Source organism: Zingiber officinale, chromosome 6A, assembly GCF_018446385.1.
Source record: "Zingiber officinale cultivar Zhangliang chromosome 6A, Zo_v1.1, whole genome shotgun sequence".
NCBI classification, from domain to species: Eukaryota; Viridiplantae; Streptophyta; class Magnoliopsida; order Zingiberales; family Zingiberaceae; genus Zingiber; species Zingiber officinale.
In genome coordinates this window covers 106,080,862-106,099,955 of record NC_055997.1, presented here as the reverse complement: position 1 = coordinate 106,099,955, position 19,094 = coordinate 106,080,862, and the positions used below count along the sequence as shown (strand labels likewise).

General features: G+C 35.0%; 1 protein-coding gene across 1 annotated transcript; it reads left to right on the top strand.

Moving 5' to 3' along the window:
• Positions 1-11,625: 11,625 nt before the first annotated feature.
• LOC121997264 lies at positions 11,626-18,050 on the top strand. Its single transcript, XM_042551590.1, has 5 exons — positions 11,626-12,253; positions 13,272-13,385; positions 13,663-13,765; positions 17,340-17,526; positions 17,823-18,050. The coding sequence occupies exons 2-5, from the start codon at positions 13,281-13,283 to the stop codon at positions 17,869-17,871; spliced, it is 444 nt and encodes a 147-aa protein (XP_042407524.1). The 5' UTR covers positions 11,626-12,253; positions 13,272-13,280; the 3' UTR covers positions 17,872-18,050.
• Positions 18,051-19,094: the final 1,044 nt, after the last annotated feature.

Sequence of the window (19,094 nt, the reverse complement as noted above, 5' to 3'; positions counted from 1 at the left end):
AACCTTTAGCTACTAATCTTTCTTTATTTCTTACAGTTTCACCTTTTTCATTTAGTTTGTTTCTAAAAACCTATTTTGTTTCAATGAATTTTTTATTTTTGGGTAAACGTACTAAATCCCAGACATTATTTCTTTCAAATTAAGTCAATTCTTCTTGCATGACAATAATCCAATCTAGATCAATTAGAGACTCTTCAACTATTTTGGGTTTAATTTTAAAAATTAATGCTATTTGAATGAGATTTTTAAAGACTAATCTAGTTTGAACCCTTAGGTCTAGGTCACCTAGTATTTGGTCAAGTAGATGGTCTGAACTAACTCTTATTGTTCTTAAGTCAGTTTGTTCTTGTTTATTTTCTTATGGTTGATTTTGTTCATCTTCTTATTTTTCTATTTGGTTTAGATTTTCACTAACTCCACCTTGATTAGTGCTAGCCCTAACAAAATCAATTGGTTGATATTGAATTTGATTTAAGTTAGGTTCCCTAGAGTTAGATTTTTCATCAAATTTTATATTTTTTATTTCTTCAATTCTTAGTGTACTTTTATTATATACTCTGTAGCCTCTATTATTTAGTGAGTATCCTACAAAAATTTTATTTTTAACTTTTCAAGTAAACTTTCTTAAGTGTTCTTTTGTGTTTAATATATAAACTAAACACCCAATTATTTTAAAATATTTAATATTAGGTATTTTATTATAGTGAATTTCAAATTAGATTTTATTATGTTTTTGATTTATAGTTGTTTTGTTTTGTATATAGTAGGTTGTACTAACAACTTCTACCCAAAAATATTTGGGTAATTGATATTCATTAAGCATTATCGTAGTGGCTTCTTGTTGAGATCTATTTTTTTCTTTCCACTATATCATTTTGTTGAGGTATTTTAGGACATAAAAATTCATGGTGATACTCATTTTCTAAGCAGAATTTGTTAAATCTATAATTTCTAAATTCACCACCATTATCACTCCTATTTCTTTTAATTTTTAGGTCTTTTCATTTTCTGTTTGTTTAAAAAATTACTAAAAAATTTAAATATTTCATCTTTATTTCTTAAGAATTGTACCCAGATGAATCTTGAATAATCATAATCATTACCAAATAATATAAGCTTTCATTAATTGATTTAACTCCATGTGAGTCAAATAAGTCTAAGTGTAATAATTCAAGTATTAAATTGGTTTGACTTTGATTAGTTGGTTTGTGTGTTGATTTAGTATGCTTTCTTTGTTGACAAGTATTACAAATTATTAAGTCTAAGTTAGGTAATTTTGGTAATCCTCTAACTAGGCCATTTAGTTTAGTGAGATTTCTAAAGTGAATGTGGGACAGTCTTCTATGCAATAGTCAGGTTTCTTCTTTTTGTGTCAAAGTAACACTTAAGTAATGAGCTAGTTAGGTTAATTACATAGATATTATCCTTTCTAAATCCTTTAAGTCTTATGTTAGGATTGTCTGTATGCTTAATCAAACATTCAAAGGATAAAAACTTAACCTTATATCCAGAATCACACAGTTGACTAATGCTAAATAAATTGAACTTAAAATTGTTGACAACTAATACTTTTCGAATAACAAAATCATATTCAAGTTCAATATTATCTATTCCAATTAACTTAAGTTTGTCATTGTTTCCAAAGAGAATAGTTCGTTATGTTTTAGTTCGGTGAATTTTGTATGATCCTCAGTCATATGTCTGAAACAACTATTATATATTCAATATCTACTTGGATTTTTACAAAAATTAGGAGTTGTTATTATCGTTATTAATTTTGATAACATGATTAGGCTTATGTTAGGTTTAATTATGTTTTAAAATTAAGGTTAAGTTTATTGTAAATTTTAATTTACATTTACATTTAAATTTAAATTTAATTTAATTTAAATTTATTTTTATTTTTAATTTAATTTTAGTTATTTTTATTTTAATTTAATGTTAATTTTAATTTAATATTAATATTAATTTAATTTTAATTTAATTTTGATTTTAATTTAATGTTAATTTTAATGTTAATTTTAATTTTAATTTAATTTAATTTTAGTTTAATTTAAATTTAATTTAATTTTAATTTTCTTAATCATCTCATTCAATCTAATTATTCAACCAAGGTATTTCTGTAATTTTGTAAGATAGGTTAGTTAAATTTTGAAGATAGTTTGACCTTGTGTTAGATTCAAGTTTAATGGTCAGTTAATTAAATGCATATTTTAAAAATTACCTTCCAAACTATGGTGAGGTACAAGAGCGTTTTTGGGTATCGGAATAACAACCACTTCTAGACAAAGTCCTTTTAAGAAATTGGACATTTAATCTTCCTATTGATAAACCTTGGTCTAACTAGTTTAGGATTGGGCGAGGTAACTTCAGTTAGTTCCACTCAGCTAAGTAGACCAAGTAGGGTACACTTTACCCTACTTGACTTCCTAGAATAAGTTTTCCTAACGTACTATCATCTCACCCCACCCTGATATTGTTAGACAATAATCAAATTATTTTTTTAGTCTAGTCCTAATTACCCAAACAAATATGCTGTATTTTGGAGATGCCAATTAATTTAGTGTCTCCCCCTGATATATTCTATGTCTTGTTTTAATATAATAAATTTCATTTTTAGATATAAAATATTTATTTTGTCCTACTTGCTTTGTTAGATTAGCTTTCAGAACTCATGCTTTGGTTTATTTTTTATTTTGACTAATTAGTGAAATAAATAATTTATTTGTTGAGCTAAATTTATATCAGAGCCCAGATTTGTTATATACAGTTCTTTGGAATCCAAATATTAAATCTAAATTCTTGAATCTGGTGGTGAAGGTTTCTAAAAGTTCTTTAAATTTTTAACTTCACATTTCAAAATAGAATTTTCCTCTTCAAGTTTTGCAACTTGATTTGGGTTTGCATTTTGAATTTGTTTGGCTAAGTTTTGATTAAGTTGTTCCTTAAGGTCTTGATTTTCCTTAAGGAGCAATTTAACTTGGTTTTCATATTCTGATAATTTTTTGTTTAAACATGTAATTATTTTTAAAAATTTATCATTTAAAATAGATATTACCTTATTAGAACCTTCATAAACGAGTACAGACTCGTAGCTTGACTCATATTCAGACTCAACTTCTTGATTTGAGTTTCTTTCTAACTTGGGTCTGATTGCCATCAGTGCAAGGTTGCTAACTTGCTTCTGATCTTCTTCTTCAGACTCTTCCAAGGAAGATTCACTCCAGGTGGCTTGAAGAATCTTCTTCTTCCTAATCTTCTTGGATTTGCCTTCCTTTTGATTTGGACATTCATGCTAGAAATGACCCTTTTTGTTGCATCTGAAGCATGTTACTTTTGTGTTTGCATCATTGGATGTTGATTTGATCACTTTTTGTAGGTCCTTTGTAAAGTTGTTCTTTCTTCTAGTGAACATTTTTCTGATAATGTTCACTAGTTGCTCTTCTTCGTATGATTCTAAGCAGATTCATCTTCTGGCTCAGCCTTGGATCGGGTTCTTGTTTTCATCTTCTTTAACGAACCTTCAAGAAAAACCACACCTTTCTTGACTTACTTTGAGTTAGTCTATTCATGGAGTTCAAGTTCACATAATAACTCATCTGATTTTTATTTATTTAAATTCTTTGAAACTTTATAGGCATCTACTATAGATGTCCATAGTGCATTTCTAGGAAATGAGTTTAATACATACCTTATGACATCCCTATTTTCCAATTGATGACCGATCAGATGAAGTCTATTCAGGATGTCTTTGATCCTCACATATATTTGAGTTGTTGTCTCTCTGTCCTGCATTTTAATATTAAATAAACTATTTAACAATAAGTCGCGTTTTGTTACATTGACATTGCTTGTCCCTTTATGCAGTTCGATCAGCTTGTTCCAGAGCTCCTTTGCATTCTTGAAAGGTCTGACCCGATTGAGTTCTTTCTCGGTTAATCCACATTAAAGAGTATTCAGTGTCTTTGAATCAACTTAGGCCTTCTTCTTGTCTTCTGGATTCTATTTCTCCGGGTCAAGGGGTACTTTTGTCGCATCATCGATTGGTACCTTGTATTCTCATCGGATTGAGAACCACTGGTCAATATCTTTCTTCAGATAGACATCCATTCTTTTTTTCCAGTATGAAAAATTATCTCCATTGAAGAGTGGAGGGTGAGCGGTGCTGTAGCCTTCGCTTTAGGCCATTTAGTTCAATACTTGCAAAAAAAAAAAACAAAAGAATTGCTAAGTTAGGTCTTGGATTAGTAGTGTGAGAGAAGAATAATGCAAAAAAAAAAAAATTAACATAAGTAGTGTTGCACCAACTTTGAGAAACAAAAAATCATGAATGAAAAGAAGTGATTAAAAATGGAAATTGCACTGATTCTGAGTTAAGTTGAAAAACTCAACACCGAAAAAATAAAGCGAGAAAGTAATAAATGTAAATCCCCCGCTCGAATGGAGGTTGTACCAATTCAGAGCGAACCCACTTTGATACCATTTGAAAGATCATAAAGTGCTAGAGGGGAGTGAATAACGCTCTTCGTACACATTTAAAATTTGTTCAAAAACCATAGAGTCGTGTAGCGGAATAAAAAAAAAATTAAGAAAGGACACAGAAGAACATAGTGGTTTACTTGGTTTGGAACCTTCAACGATTCCTACTCCAAAGCCCACACTTGCTAAGTGCTTTCATTGGAAAATCATTATAAGCTCGAATAATTATTACAAATTTTAAGTACAAAGCAAATAAGTAAAAATACCGACAACAAGAAGAATAGTTGCTGGAGTATTTGGTTGTCGAAGAAGCATTTCAGTTTCAAAGAGATCTTCTTGGAGCAACGTATGAGTAAGAAAGTTGGAGCAAATGTTGTACTAAGGCTACTGGTCGAGGTCTCTTTTATAGGCCTTTCCAGGCACTTAGACCACCCCGAGCACTTAGACTGAGGTCTATCCGATCATGCCCACCTCCGAACGCCTGTACCACCCTCGGGCGCTTAGATCGTTGACGTGGTTGCACCTTGGCAAAGCTTTATTTGGTAGCATCTATCCACTCCTGGGGGCCTAGACCAGCCCCGGACACTTGGATGCTGATGTGTGCCAGCTAATCAGAGTGTGCCAACTCATCTACACAATTTGTTGGGTTTGGGCCAATCTAGGCGCTTAGAACTCCGGGCGCCTAGTCCCTTCCCGAGCACCTGGAGATCCTTTTTTTAGCCAACTTTCAACTTTAATTTCTTGCACCATAGAGTTAGCAAATAGAAAATAATATGAAAAATAAGTATTAAGTATTTTGATAGTCTTAGGATTATCCAGTTCTGATTTTGGATTCTACTAAAACCCTAGGTCGGATTGAAGCATATTGTTCCCTCAACCAAGAATGCATCATCACTGGATCTCTCTCCAGTTGCTTACCTTTACTTATCATTGTGGACTTAGTTGATCTTGATCTCTTAACCCACGAGGTCTTCCTGCCAGATGCCCTATCTGGACTTTAGTCAATCGTCTGGTCCTCCCTACCCTGATTGGACTTTTTACTAGCCGCGTAATCCTCTCTGACTCTGCTGGACTTCTTGTCAATCATATGGTCCTCCCTAACTCGATTGGACTTCAGCTTGGTGTTTGTTCCTATCAAGTTTGTTAGTTCTGCACACTTGGTAAATGGATTAGAACATAACATATAACTTTAACCTTTTGTCATACATCAAAATCTGAGTTTGATTGTTAGTGCTAACTTCACCAACACTAGGTATTTACTAGGGATAACTTCCCTAGATACCTTTCTAATGACTTTTATAGACTTCTTGGAAGCTTTAGTCATACTAGTCTCCTCAAAGTCAATTCTAGGGATAACTTTCCTTGTAATCTTGGCTTGACTCCTAGACTTGGGGTTAGTTTCATAGTTATATGAAACTCTATGGTATGAGACCATATTTTCCTTGAACTTAAATTTATATCTCAAACCCTTCTTTTCCATAAATGACTCTTGTCTTCCTAATCTTAAACTTTGTTTCTGAGACCCTTTGACATTATTTGTCATTTTCTCTAGGGTCTCCTTTAATTTTTCAAGTCTTGACCTCAAGACTTGATTTTCAAACATTAAGTTCTCAAACTTTGATTTTTCATTTTTCTTTTGGATGTTTCTTTTTTTATGCATTGGTCTAACTTCCTTATGGTTCTTGCATAGATTATTTTGTATGTTTCTATCCTTAAGTAAGGTAGTTCTAGTATGATAGGATTTATAATTCTCCTTAGAAATATCATACTTTCTATTTTCATGATAACAAGTACTAAAATCATAAAATTCAAGTCTAGTATGCTTATTATCTTGAAATAGAGAAGTACCATTCTTAGAAGCTTTCCCTTGATATGAGCTTCCTCCAATATTTCTTCTTTGATGTCTCCCACTTGGACATTGATTATGATAATGTCTCTTTTGATTGCATAAGAAGTACACTGTATGCTCCTTGCCTTTTCAGTTCACGATTTTAGCATTCATTGATTTTTCTTTGACCTTGGATGTCATTTGAACCTTATTCTTAGTCAATTTTGGATACTTTCTCTTAGAATGTCATTTCTACCTACACTTGAAATAAATGATGTGATCTTTATTCTTAGCAATTGAAATTATTATACCTTTACTTGTAGGGGTGGCACATGATTCTTCTTCATTAGTTCCAGATGTTGAGATCTTCTCATTCTGGTATTAATGATCTCTCCCCCTTAATTCTTGAGGTGGATGCTTCTTCAATTTCCTTCTTTGATGCTAAACACCTCTTAACCTCCAAATTCTCATGTTCTTGAATCAAAGAGTTTCCTTCTTTGAATTTTTCTTCACTTTGTGTTGAGGATAGATCTTCATGGAGTTTGATTAATTTTCTCAATAACACACTTGAATTCTCATAGCTACCTATCTTGCATAAAATATTATTAGGTAATAAATTAACTAAAATTTTGATTACCTTATCATTTTCCTTGAATCTCTTCACTTGCTCTTTGGTCCATTTGCTCTTCTTGAGGAGCTTTCCTTTGATACTCATTGGGACTTCAAATCTCTCTATTAAAGCAAACCGTTGCTCTATTCCCATCATGAAGAAATTCTTTATTCTTGATTTTCATAAGTTGAAGCTTCCAACTATGAAGAAAGGAGGTGCCTGGATTGTTGGGTAGCCCGATACGATGCATGCTAAAATATGTTTCATAAACATACACAATGGAAGACGTAAATAATAATAAATCCTAATTTATTACATTACACACATCATACGCATACAGGATACAACTCATGCAGACATAAGCGTAGATTAAAATTTTTGCGAATAACTAAATTATACATGTGAGTTCGTTAACAAACTCTGTAGGGTCTATTAGATGATTCGGAGTGGGAAGGAGATCAAACAAGAGACCCTATGAAGCATCACCTCTACTCATATCCACACCGAGCTATCTTTGAGACAACTTCGATAAGTCCAAGTTTTGTCCTCGCGAAAGGTACTAGCCTTGTGTGTGAAGATGGATGATCCGAGTGAGGGATCGCGGTCTGATTTATGTCCGGTGGTTAAGACAACCAAACGACACAAAAATATCAGCAAGCAACTATTACAAAGTTGCTATCCAACAGAGATAAAGTCGCTGCCGATGGTTGTAGTCGATGGCAAAAGCCTCCATTAGCCGACATTGAGCTAACAGAAGGAGGTCGGACGATCGACGACTCTAGGAGGGCGACAGAGGCGCGTGTATAGCAGCCTCGCTGTTGTTCTGTGGTGAACCATGCTAATGTCGGTGGTGAAGCCAATGGCAATGGTCTCCAGGGTCAACAGGTGACCACTAGAAGGCAGCAGATGGTCGGTGTCGACGTTGGCCGACGACACAGGTGACAGTGGCACCGGTGGACAGAAGTGGTTAACTACTGTTCACGTGGACGATAGCTAACCCGCAGGCGTCGGACGTCTGTTGGTCGAAGTTGCTCATGAACGACGATGGAAGCTCCCCGGAACAACAGCAACAAATGTTGCTCGTAGGCGTACGACAACATACAGTAGTGAGGCATCGCCTCTTGTTGTTTGGGCAGCGACGATGACTTCAGCTGGTGTGGGGCGGTTATTGGATAGAGTCAAATGCTTGCCGGTGGGGTAAGGTGGTGCCAACAACAAAAAATAGGCAAAGCTTGCTTTTCTCCTTCAGCGATAGAACATGGGGGAGAAGAAACCGAGAGAGAGAAAACCCCTTAGGTTATATATATATATATATATATATATATATATATATATATATATATATATATATATATATATATATTAAATCCAAATCTGTTAACACTTTCCATATTTGCCCTTCGTCTAGTCCAAACAGATTTAGTCTCTCTCAATTTGAGAATCAAATTCTCAAACTCGTTTTAAATCTCTTGGATAAACTCGTAGTGTGTGTGACCTTATAGGTTCTCGGTTTATGTTAGTCGTCAATAATTAACCATTAATTATGAAATGATCATAAGTGACACCTAGTAGTACATCATGATTCTCAATTAATCAGAAAATCACAGATTGATCTCGGAACCACTTTCGAATATTTCAACAGCTTCAATAAGTCATGTCTCATTCCTTTTACTTGTCTTATACCCACTTCATTAGGACATGGTCTATGTGTCAACTCCGTTTTGGCTAACTACGCCACACCTAACCCAAGTAATACTTTCTCGTCCTGTGGATTCAAATTACTCTGATATGTGTCTAAGAGTTTTGTACTCTTAACATATAATGTTTTGGCCAAAGACTTTGAGTAATAATCTTGACGAGTGACCAAAGGCTATATGTCTCCTCGCAAAGAGCGATAAATCCTTTGTGGGATATTCAAATACTTTCGGGCACTTCGATTTATGCCCAATCATCCTGAGTCCACATCTCCAAGGAGATGCTTGCTTAAGATGCCAAAGTATAAGCCTCTATGACCAAGGTAAATTGAATACCTCAAGTTGAAGGAAACTTGTGCTCGAGCTGTAGTAAGAGGTTCATTGACATATCCATATATGTAGAGAATCATATGAAGTCTTACAGCAGGTCACTCTAATGAACTAGTTACCATAACTAGCATCCACATTTAACTCTCGACATCCCAATGTCTCCAGTTAGTGAGAAATAGCTGCTTGGTTAGACCAAGGAGTATAACCAGTGCTAGTCTATCATAATCGATAATATTCAAACTCATCAATTCATCGACTAGGGAATATTCTAATATATTCATAATTGTACAAGTAGAGATACTCACAAGTTGTGATCCAATCATAAGTTCTCTCCTGCTATGAATCGTATTGTGGGCATTCAGTACGTGAGTTTAAGATCCAATCATACATATAAAGAATGTGCACTCAAATAGTAAATTTTTATTTATCCAATAAATAGAATAATCCATAAGGCGATTATCTTAGAACACCTCTCAAAAACTAACATGGATGTCACATCCAAATTCATTTTGTGGATCTATTTTGAAGTTGAACTCCTTCAATGATGAGTCCTTTGACTTATTGATATTTAGGGCTTCACTTTCAACTACTTCTTCTTCCTCTTGCTCTTTGCTCCCTCCAGCGATTAGTCCAAAGAAGAGTGGTCGTGCTATGATACCACTTGTTAAGACATGTATGTGTTATAGGGGGGCTTAATAGCTCGCTTCACTCCTTTGAACTTGAATGGCAGTAGAAAACTCGAAGCAAAATTCTCAATCGCTAACACCTTCAATTTTACTTGGTATCCACCTCTTTTAGGTGACTAGTCTAAGGGTTCACTCCTCACACTCATAGCTCTACTATAAATGCCTCATTCACGGAAACTTTTCGAAGATAGAGAAGTCTCATACAAGCTGTTCTTACAAGAACACAACAAGAAAACGAGAACGCAAAGACAAACATAATTGAAAATGACTTTACAATAATGAACCTTGCTTTGCTTGCTCTTTTCTTGCTTTGGATTACCTCTTGATCGTAGGAAATACAATATCACTTTGCACCAAAGCTCCCAAGAAACAACTGCTTGAAAACATCTCGAAACCTCCTTTTCTAGGGTTTCTCTCAGGCTGGAAAATATCTCCCAATTGATTGGTGTTACTCCTAATCTATTGCCACATAGGATCCGACTATTCAAACCTGTAGAACGGCTCTTTTTCATCTGACCAATTGATTTGTGATTTATACCAATCGATTGAGTGAATTAATTATGAAGGCTCCTACTTTCGCGAGAAAATACTCGCAATCAATTATCCAAATCGATTAACCATGCTGAATAGATTTCCCTAATCGATTCAGTAACTTTCTATTTCCTCATAAAAATTGTTCAATCAATTGTCCTAATTGATTGGTAATACCAAAATCAATTACCCTAATTGATTATGGCTCCTTATGTTCTCTAGCAAAAAGCTTCTCAATCGATTAGACAATCAACCTAATTGATTAGAACAACTTCTCTTCGCTCACGAGAAACCTTCAATCGATTACACCAATTGATTGAACCTTGCTTAATCGATTGCTTTAATTAATTTGAGCAACAAACCTAAAATTCTAGGTTTAGGGTTTGCCAATCGATTGCTAATCCTAATTTTAGCCTTTCCACTACTAAAATTATGTCTTGCCTGATATCCAATTGACCTCAACCTACCAGGACTTCCTCTGCCCAATATTCAGTTAACGGTGACATGTTAGGACCTCCAGTTAAAATTTTTCATTGCCTAACCTCCGATTAGAATTTTCCGTTGTCTAACCTCCAATTAAGGCTCTTTCCATTACCTACATAACCTCAGTTAGGACTTTTTATTGTCTAACCTCTATTTAGGACTGTCTCAGTCAAGTATCTGGTCCTTCCTTGACCTATTTGAAATTTCTCTTACACATTATTAAACATCGAAACTCAAATGCAAACCAACCCGAGCTTAGTCAACTTGGTCAATTTTGACCCAGGGATGATTGCACCAACATAGTTGACACACAAATTTAATTCACATCCTAATTATTTGTAGATGCCAATGTAATTTATGAAAAAATAGATGATAGAGAGACATCCAACAATAAGGAGCTTGATGTACTAGAGTCTAGTGATGAAAACTTATAAACTATTAATGTTAATGATTCACATTGTAATAATGATTAAATTTTAGGATTGAAGTTAATGATTCAATTATGGATATATGATAACTAACACTTTGATGTATCATTTTATTTCCCTAAATGATAGTTTTGCTATTCTCTCATATGTTTAAAACACTTTTTAATGCATAATTACAAGTAGGATATATTTTGAATGATATTGTAATTTCCCTACATTTATAATCTTATTTTCACAATTTTTGTATTGATTTGTAGGGAGACATGAATAGCTATGGGACTTGAGTTGAGTCGAACCATATAAAATCAAGTTGAGGGCTCACTGGCTCAAAATAGGAGGAAAGTAAGTTGAATTAATTTCATCCATTGATGTGAAGATGGAGCAATCTGAACTCTCTATTCAGATCTAGTCATCTCAGAGCTCCATTAAAATCTTCTATAGACCCTTCTTGTAAAGGAAGGGAACAACTGTTGGATCTAAATCTGATCAAGTCATCATCGAAATATAATCTCAGCCATTCTTCTAGATCTGTTCTAATTTGGGCTGTTGACAGATTCAATCTGACCCACACATGTACTTGAATCAATGGTTGAGAATGAGGGATTAAGAAGGAGAAAGAAGCCCTAAGGTGGAGGATCATCTCAGCCACGCCGCATCCTCCCATCGTCATCTCAGCCACCCTGAATCTTCCCACCGTCACCTCCTCCACGCGAGTCCAGCCAAAGCCGTCACCTCCTCCATGCGAGTCTAGCCACGCCGCCACCGCTGGAGCTCCTCTCCTCTTCGGGTTAGAAGAGGAGGGGCGTCGGCCATCCGCCTGCAGCCTTTCGTCACACATCTTGTCCCATCGCCCCATCTCCATCCAGCCGCTTCGTCGGCCTTCTTCGTCAAAACCATTGCCACTACCAGAGTTCGCTTCATCTTCACCACTAAGTCCCTCTCCTCTTCGAGTTAGAAGAGGAGAGGCTCCGATCATCTTCCAGCGGCTTCTCCGTCCAGAACGCACTCACCCTCACATAGTCTCGATACTGCCGATCATATTTTCTTCGGGTTAGAAGAAGAGATTCGGCCGCCCTTTTCTTGAACAGCAGCCTCATCTCCATCGTTGGCGTAGTCCTCTCATTCCCAGCCTTCCACGAAGTTCTCCCCTTTGGGTTAGAAGGGGCGAACTCCTTCCATCACCGGTATCCTTCCATTTCTGATCATTCATACCTCACGGACAGCATATCTTCCTGTGTTTGGTTTGCTTGGGTTGTTAGTTGTCAATTTTCTCGATTGCACTAGTTTATCTTGAATGAGTTGTTTAATCATGATGTGTTCTTCGCTGGTTAGCTTTTACAAGTTAATTTTGCACTTTCATTTGTTAATTGGTTGCTATGTGTCTTGTTGAATTTTAGGTTCATTATACTTGTTAGTTGAAAAGCCTTCATGCAACATTTTCTAGTTTAATTGTTTGTTCTCTGTGTCCATATCATGCAGTAGGTTTCATTTTAATATCTGTTCTTGTTTTAAGGATCCTTTTTATTATTTGCCTATATTGTATTTTTTGTTGGGACAGAGTCTTGTAAGGGTCACTTGTTAATATTTCAAAAATAAATCAACAAACAAATAAATGAAGCTACTATCAGAACCTTCTAAATCCCATTGAGTCGTTCTACAGCACAGTGAGATGTAAAAGGTAGAACATCTCTCTCATAGGGTATATCATATGTCCCGTAGTATTTAAATGATTCGTGATGTTGATGATGGTGGAAACTTTTATGGATCTATTGGACAATCTTCACCAGAGATATTATAAAACTTTACTAAATTGAAAATTATAGAATTTCAATTTTAAACTGTCAAGTAGGGAAAAATGATAATCTCTGATCATCTGATCTGATAATCTCTAACTGTCAAGTAAGGAAAATAATATTTAATTAATTTGGAGATCCCTTATCAATAGTATTCTCTTAGACAAAATCCAAACCTCAATTGGCATACTATTGCCCCACAGTATTTTGACTTTTGCCTCTTCTCCTTCCCTGTGCGTAATTAATCAATTTAGTATTTGATATCTTTCCTCTTCCTTTTAGGGTTTAGTGGATTCTTGTGCCCCTACCTACTTTGCAATTTCTTGCTTTCTTACTCTGCTGTCCTTTGGGAAAGCCCTAAGGATGAGATATTCAATCTAATAGTTTCTACTCTTCAATTTTCCTTCAGATTTTTACTATGCTGTCCCCACAAAAAGATAGCGAACCTCGATCAGATGGTGGTGGCAGTGGTGGCGCAGGAGGAGATGCAGAATGGCTTGGTACCCTCTCTGAAATTGAGCTGGTAAGATCTACAAACTTAACTATTTGTGTACCTATTTTCTATAGTTATCAAGTGTTTTTCTTTGAACTTCATCCACTTAATTTTGGTCCTTCACGGTTTTGATGTTTCCCTCCATGAATTGCCCAGCCTGCTTGGTGTTGTCATGTTTGATGCCACCGTTATTTAATTTGAGCATTTATGATTGAATCAATTATTTTGATTTCCTTTTTGTTATTTCTTATTCTGTCAACGTTATTTGTTTTGGAATTAATGTTGATGTTCACTCTTTGTCCGACAGGATTTTCTTATCAGTTTAAAAGAGTTAGTTATTAGGCGAGCAACTACTATTGGCCATAAACATCTGGCTGATAAATTTGATGTGAAGATGCTGAGAGGTCTGGGTAAGTTATATTATTGATGCCTTTCTGTTTATTGTTTTAGATTTCAGACTCTTAACTCTTCACAGTTTTAGGATGCTATTGTAGCATTGATTGAACCATGCTTAGAGTTTTGAAAGGTTAAAACTTTGACGAAGCACAATCCCACACAGAAATAAGATCATTCTGTCTGACACAGAGACATGCAATATGTCTAGTCTAATATAGATATAGTCCAATTTTGAGAAATAACTAGTCTTATGCCTTTGTTTTAGGTAAATTAAATTTGTTTCAAGTTTCTATGATGAATCTATCCTTATAGCTAATTAATTTTATGAAGTACAATGCAATTCAATATTTTTATTTCCTAAATTATGTATTACAGGGCTACCTTTTGCAGCTAATTTTTTGAGAGATGTAACCCATTGAAGGGGAGGTTGGTGGTAACCTTGTTTCTCATTTGATCCTCACTATGCAGTTGTAAGTATAGGCATTGCACAGAGTACAACTCTGTCATGACCAATGCATACTCGCATGTCTCTGCCTATGTCATATATGTAGGATCGATTGCACGTGGGGGAAACTAAGTAAAACGGAAAGCACGGAAAAGTAGAACACACGAGTATTTATTTGGTTTGGAGCCTTCGACAACTCCTATTCCAAGACATAGGCCCTTTGGTCCTTTTTCGATGGGTAATCCACTAACAATCAAAAATTCAGTAGAGATAGAGAAAGTGTAACAACCTATACTTTCTGATGCAATAATAAGTAAAAGCAATATTTAAGTTTTACCGACAAAGCAAAGTTAATCTTGAGATGCCTTGTTGTCAGAGATTCCTTTGGCGCTTGAGAAGGGTAGCACTAGCACGAGATGAGCATAGAAAGAATAGTGTGGTTGCTTCTTCAAAAAAGAATGTTGTCTTCTTTCCTGGGACATTTAGCCTCAAAAGATGAACTTGTTCTTATCAGATCCATTAAATTCGGGATAAACTTTCCGACTTCAGATCTTACGGATAATTCTATAGAGAAAAATAATTAAATAATTAGGATCTTATCCGTCACTTCGGTTCGGTGTAATTTGGTCTGGTCTTGTCATGTCTGGTTTAATTTACTCTATCCACTTGAGGCGTCTTCAATAATTGGTTTGACACAGTAATCTTTCGGAGGCCATATCTTTTGACTTCGGATTCGGAATCAGGCTCTGTTAGTGGCCACGTGTGTAGGATTCGAAGATCTACATATGTATCTACAACACAGAGTTAGAAAAATATATGCATGAACAGTTTATATATATTTGAGTTAGATCCTGTCTTACCAAAATCAGGATCTAGTTTTGGTCTCAACCTAGATTTTCGAAATAGGTCTAAGTTGGACCAGCGTCCCAGTGTTCTCATTGGATCTCTCTCCTCCAGTCTTACCTCCACTTACCATTTGTAGTTTTACTTGACTCTGATCTCTTGACCTACCAGGTTTTCTTGCCAGATGCACCATTTGGACTTTAGTCAATCCCTGACCGAACTTCCTACTAGCTGTCTGGTCCTCTCTAACCCAATTGGACTTCTTGCCTGTCGTCTAGTCCTCCCTGACTCGACTTGACTTCAGCCTGGTGTCCTTTAGATCCATTAAGTCTTATCCTACACACTTAGCTCGAGGTTAAATCACAAGTCTAACTTTAATCTTTGTCATACATTAAAATTTGAGGGGACGTTTGGTTTAGGGGAATAAAGTGGGGAATGGGAATGAGAATCATTGATTGCCATTGTTAATATTTGGATTATAGGAATAGGAATAGGAATAAGGGAATGAATCCTTGAAATTGGGTAATAACTCATTCCCATGTACCTCCCCTTCAATGAGTCATTACCCTATTTTCATCAATCAAAATATTCTCTTATTCCAAAAATACCCTTGACCTAAAACTAAAATTTTCTCCCTTAATATCAAATATCAAAATTTATTTATTTATTTTTTTCTTCATATCACTGCTCTCTCCTTGTTCTCTCTCATCATATTTTCTCTCTCATCATTTTATCACACACTTTCTCTCTCCTATCACACTCTCTTTCCTCTTTTTTCTCATTACACTTTCTCTCTCATCATACTTTCTCTCTCCTCAATCTCTCCCATCACACTCTCTTTTCTCTTTTTTTTCTCATCACACTTTCGCTCTCATCACACTTTCTCTCTCCTCAATCTCTCTTGTCGCACTCCCTCCTTTTTTTTCTCAACACACTTTCTCTCTCATCATACTTTCTCTCTCATCATCTCTCCCATCACATTCACTGTTCTCTTTTTTTCTCATCACACTTTCTCTCTCCTCAATCTCTCTCATCACACACTCTCTCTCCCCTCATTTTTTCTCATTACATTTTCTATCTCTTCATCCTCTCCCATCATAATTTCTCTCACATCATATTTTATCTCTCATCTTCTCTCATCATGCTCTCTTCTATCACATTCTCTTTTCTCATTTTCTCTCATTACACTTTCTCTCTCTTCATTTTTTCTCATCATATTTTCTCTCTCATCATACTTTCTCTCTCATCATTATCTTTTATCATATTTTCTCTCTCACATTCATCTTTCTCTCACATCTAATTTTTTTCTATTATTTTCCTTTAAGGGTAAAAAAGGAAATATTGATTTATTCCGATAGAAAGTATGCAACTAACCAAACATTGCTTTTAAGAGTGATATCCATGCTCATACCCATTCCCATTCCACAATACAATGATTACCATTCCGATTCCCATTCCCATGCTCATACCAAACGCCCCCTGAATTTGATTATTGGTGCAAACTGCACCAACAATATTAACCACGCATTGTTGTCAATGCAAGCCATATTGCTCCATATATGATTGTTGCACCATGCATGGTAACAATGGGGAATTAGATTGGGCTTTGTTAACCTCTTCTTTTGCTTCTATTACTCTAATGTTGGAAGTTCCATCACACTCTTATCAATTGAAAGGAGAGATTGAGCAACGTTAAGTCTAAAGTGCCGCTTGTTGCCCCCGTTCATAATTTGCTTAGGTGGATAATTGATCTGGGTTGAGTTGTCTAAAGTGCTTTTGTTACAGCTCAGCTTGAATGATAGGGTCAACATGTACCACTTTAATGGGTGAACAACCCAACCCTTGGAACATATTACAGTCTCAGGCGGCGAAGAGCCGACACCCAGGTGTCAATCCTCCCCATCGATGTGAACTCTTCGGCAATTTCCTCTGATGATTCTAAAAATTTGTGTTAGTTCACTCTATCTATTAGGAAACCATAGTTATCCCAAATTTGGTTCTGCTGCCACCAAACTCCCTATTTCTCAACTTAGTAAGATTAAGGTAATATTCTGCTGCCACCTCCATTGAACAAACTCGGCTATATCACTGTTGATATTCGTATGTACTATCGGAGTCATACATTGCATCGCTAGATGTGTGGAGGTGGCTCCTAAGGGCACAGATTGTTAACGGTAGGGGTAAAAGCCTCACTCGAATTGGCTAGTGTTTGGTGGATGAGCATCTGCATCACTATGATTTTTTATAGTATATACTTTAAAAAGTTAGTTATCAGCCTTCAACTGTTTTCTTCCTTGCAGGAATTGCAATGCTGGAATATGCCAAAAACCATACCGAAAGTGTTCAATCTCCAAGCTTGAATAAAACATTGGCGTTATTTTACGGACATGGTTCAGCACGTTCGAGTGACCATGAACCTGGGACATCCAATGGAGGTTTGCAAACTCCAAGCAATGTCACTCCAAGGCGAAAGCGCATGTGGGAAGGGTAATTTATCATTATATGCACTAGCATGTTATAAATTTCTGCATCATAGACTGAAAGTACCTAGTATTTCATTAATCTGGCCAGTAAGACTGATTCAAAAGGATTGTTAGAAAACTCAATTATCTGAAATCTCATTTATTTCATGCTAAATGTTCTCTTTGAACATTCACATAGCTTAGTTATTTATTCCATCTACATCTTCTCATGAATATTAGAAACCTTGAGTTGTCGATTACTCTTGAATCTACTTGGTTTGCTTCTTTTACTAATAGTAAATTTCTGACATCCATTTATAGGTTATGTGAGAATGCTGCACCCAGATTCTCGAAAAGAAGGTGCTTGTAGGTAATAAAGGAAGATACAACCCTCACTAGTGAAGTATGAAGGCGTCTTTTGTTTATGTGCCCTTTATATGTTGTTCATCAAGTTCTCTTCTCTTTGTTGTTGTGGGGTTTGGGCACAATTCAATTTATCTATTCATTGAGAATTAAAATGAAACTAAATTGAAGTATTTTGATTTAAAATATCAACTTGAAACTAAATCAAAATTATTGTTTTTTTTTTGCAATTTGATCCGTAAATTGAACTAAGATTTATATCAAGAATAATGTATGAATTATTATAATTTAGAGTTTATGTTGATTAGTGAGTATAATAAATGAATAAATAACAAATATGCTGACATTTTAAGAGTAGGCTCAAATCCAATACCTAGCTTGTAAATCAATATTAAATTAATAAATAAAAATGAATTCTTTGGTTTTGATCGTTTTTTCCTATTTGGTCTATGATTTTAAGTTAAAGGTGCTGCCTCAGCCCTCCATGTCACTTCAGCTAGTTCTTGGATAATATTGTGCAAAGCATGTAAATTTGTTTAGTTCCGAATTCATCCTTTCAAATATATAACTTTGCTCGGTTTAAACCTCAGTGTTAATTAAATTTCCAATTTACCCTTAGTTTTTCAAGAAAAATAAAATAATTCCATAAAAATGCCTTTCAGGAGCAAAATCGTGAAGCCTTAACTCAGTTAACGTCAAATCATTTTTTGGGCAGATTTATGCTATCAAATGATAATATTAAACCTAAAGTGTTTTTGAAAGTGAACCAAGTCGTTGATGATAACGTTGAAAATTTTCAAATCCTGTATTTTTCCTTCTCAAAATATGTGTTTGGGAGTTTTTTATAATTACATTTCTAGATAAAAGAAACCATTCGATACGTCTTAAATTTTCATATGGCTTTCTTTGTGTGATTTTAGTTTATAATAAAACCATAGTACCATTTTATGAAGACTAATTGTTACTATGCTTGCTAATTAAGTTAACGTCCGGAAGGCAAAAACAAAAGCACACTTTGAAACGTTGAAAGTGATTAATACTAAAATTAAAATGTTGGTAAACTAAAATGAAGAAGTAATCATCTATCATTTTCTCCATAAACCTTTTATCCAATCTAAATCAACCACAAATAAGGTTCCAAATCACTATTTGTATGATATATACGATTAAATATGTATTTTGGATGAAAATAAAAGGGCATCCCTTTTATTAGCATCAAAAGAAGTCCCT

Bases quoted from the DNA above. Each gene is read 5' to 3' on its own strand.
- LOC121997264 (XM_042551590.1), top strand. From the start codon at position 13,281: ATGCTGTCCCCACAAAAAGATAGCGAACCTCGATCAGATGGTGGTGGC. The intron at 13,766-17,339 runs GTAAGTTATATT...TCTTCCTTGCAG, and splicing joins GAAGATGCTGAGAGGTCTGG to GAATTGCAATGCTGGAATAT. The intron at 17,527-17,822 runs GTAATTTATCAT...ATCCATTTATAG, and splicing joins CGAAAGCGCATGTGGGAAGG to GTTATGTGAGAATGCTGCAC.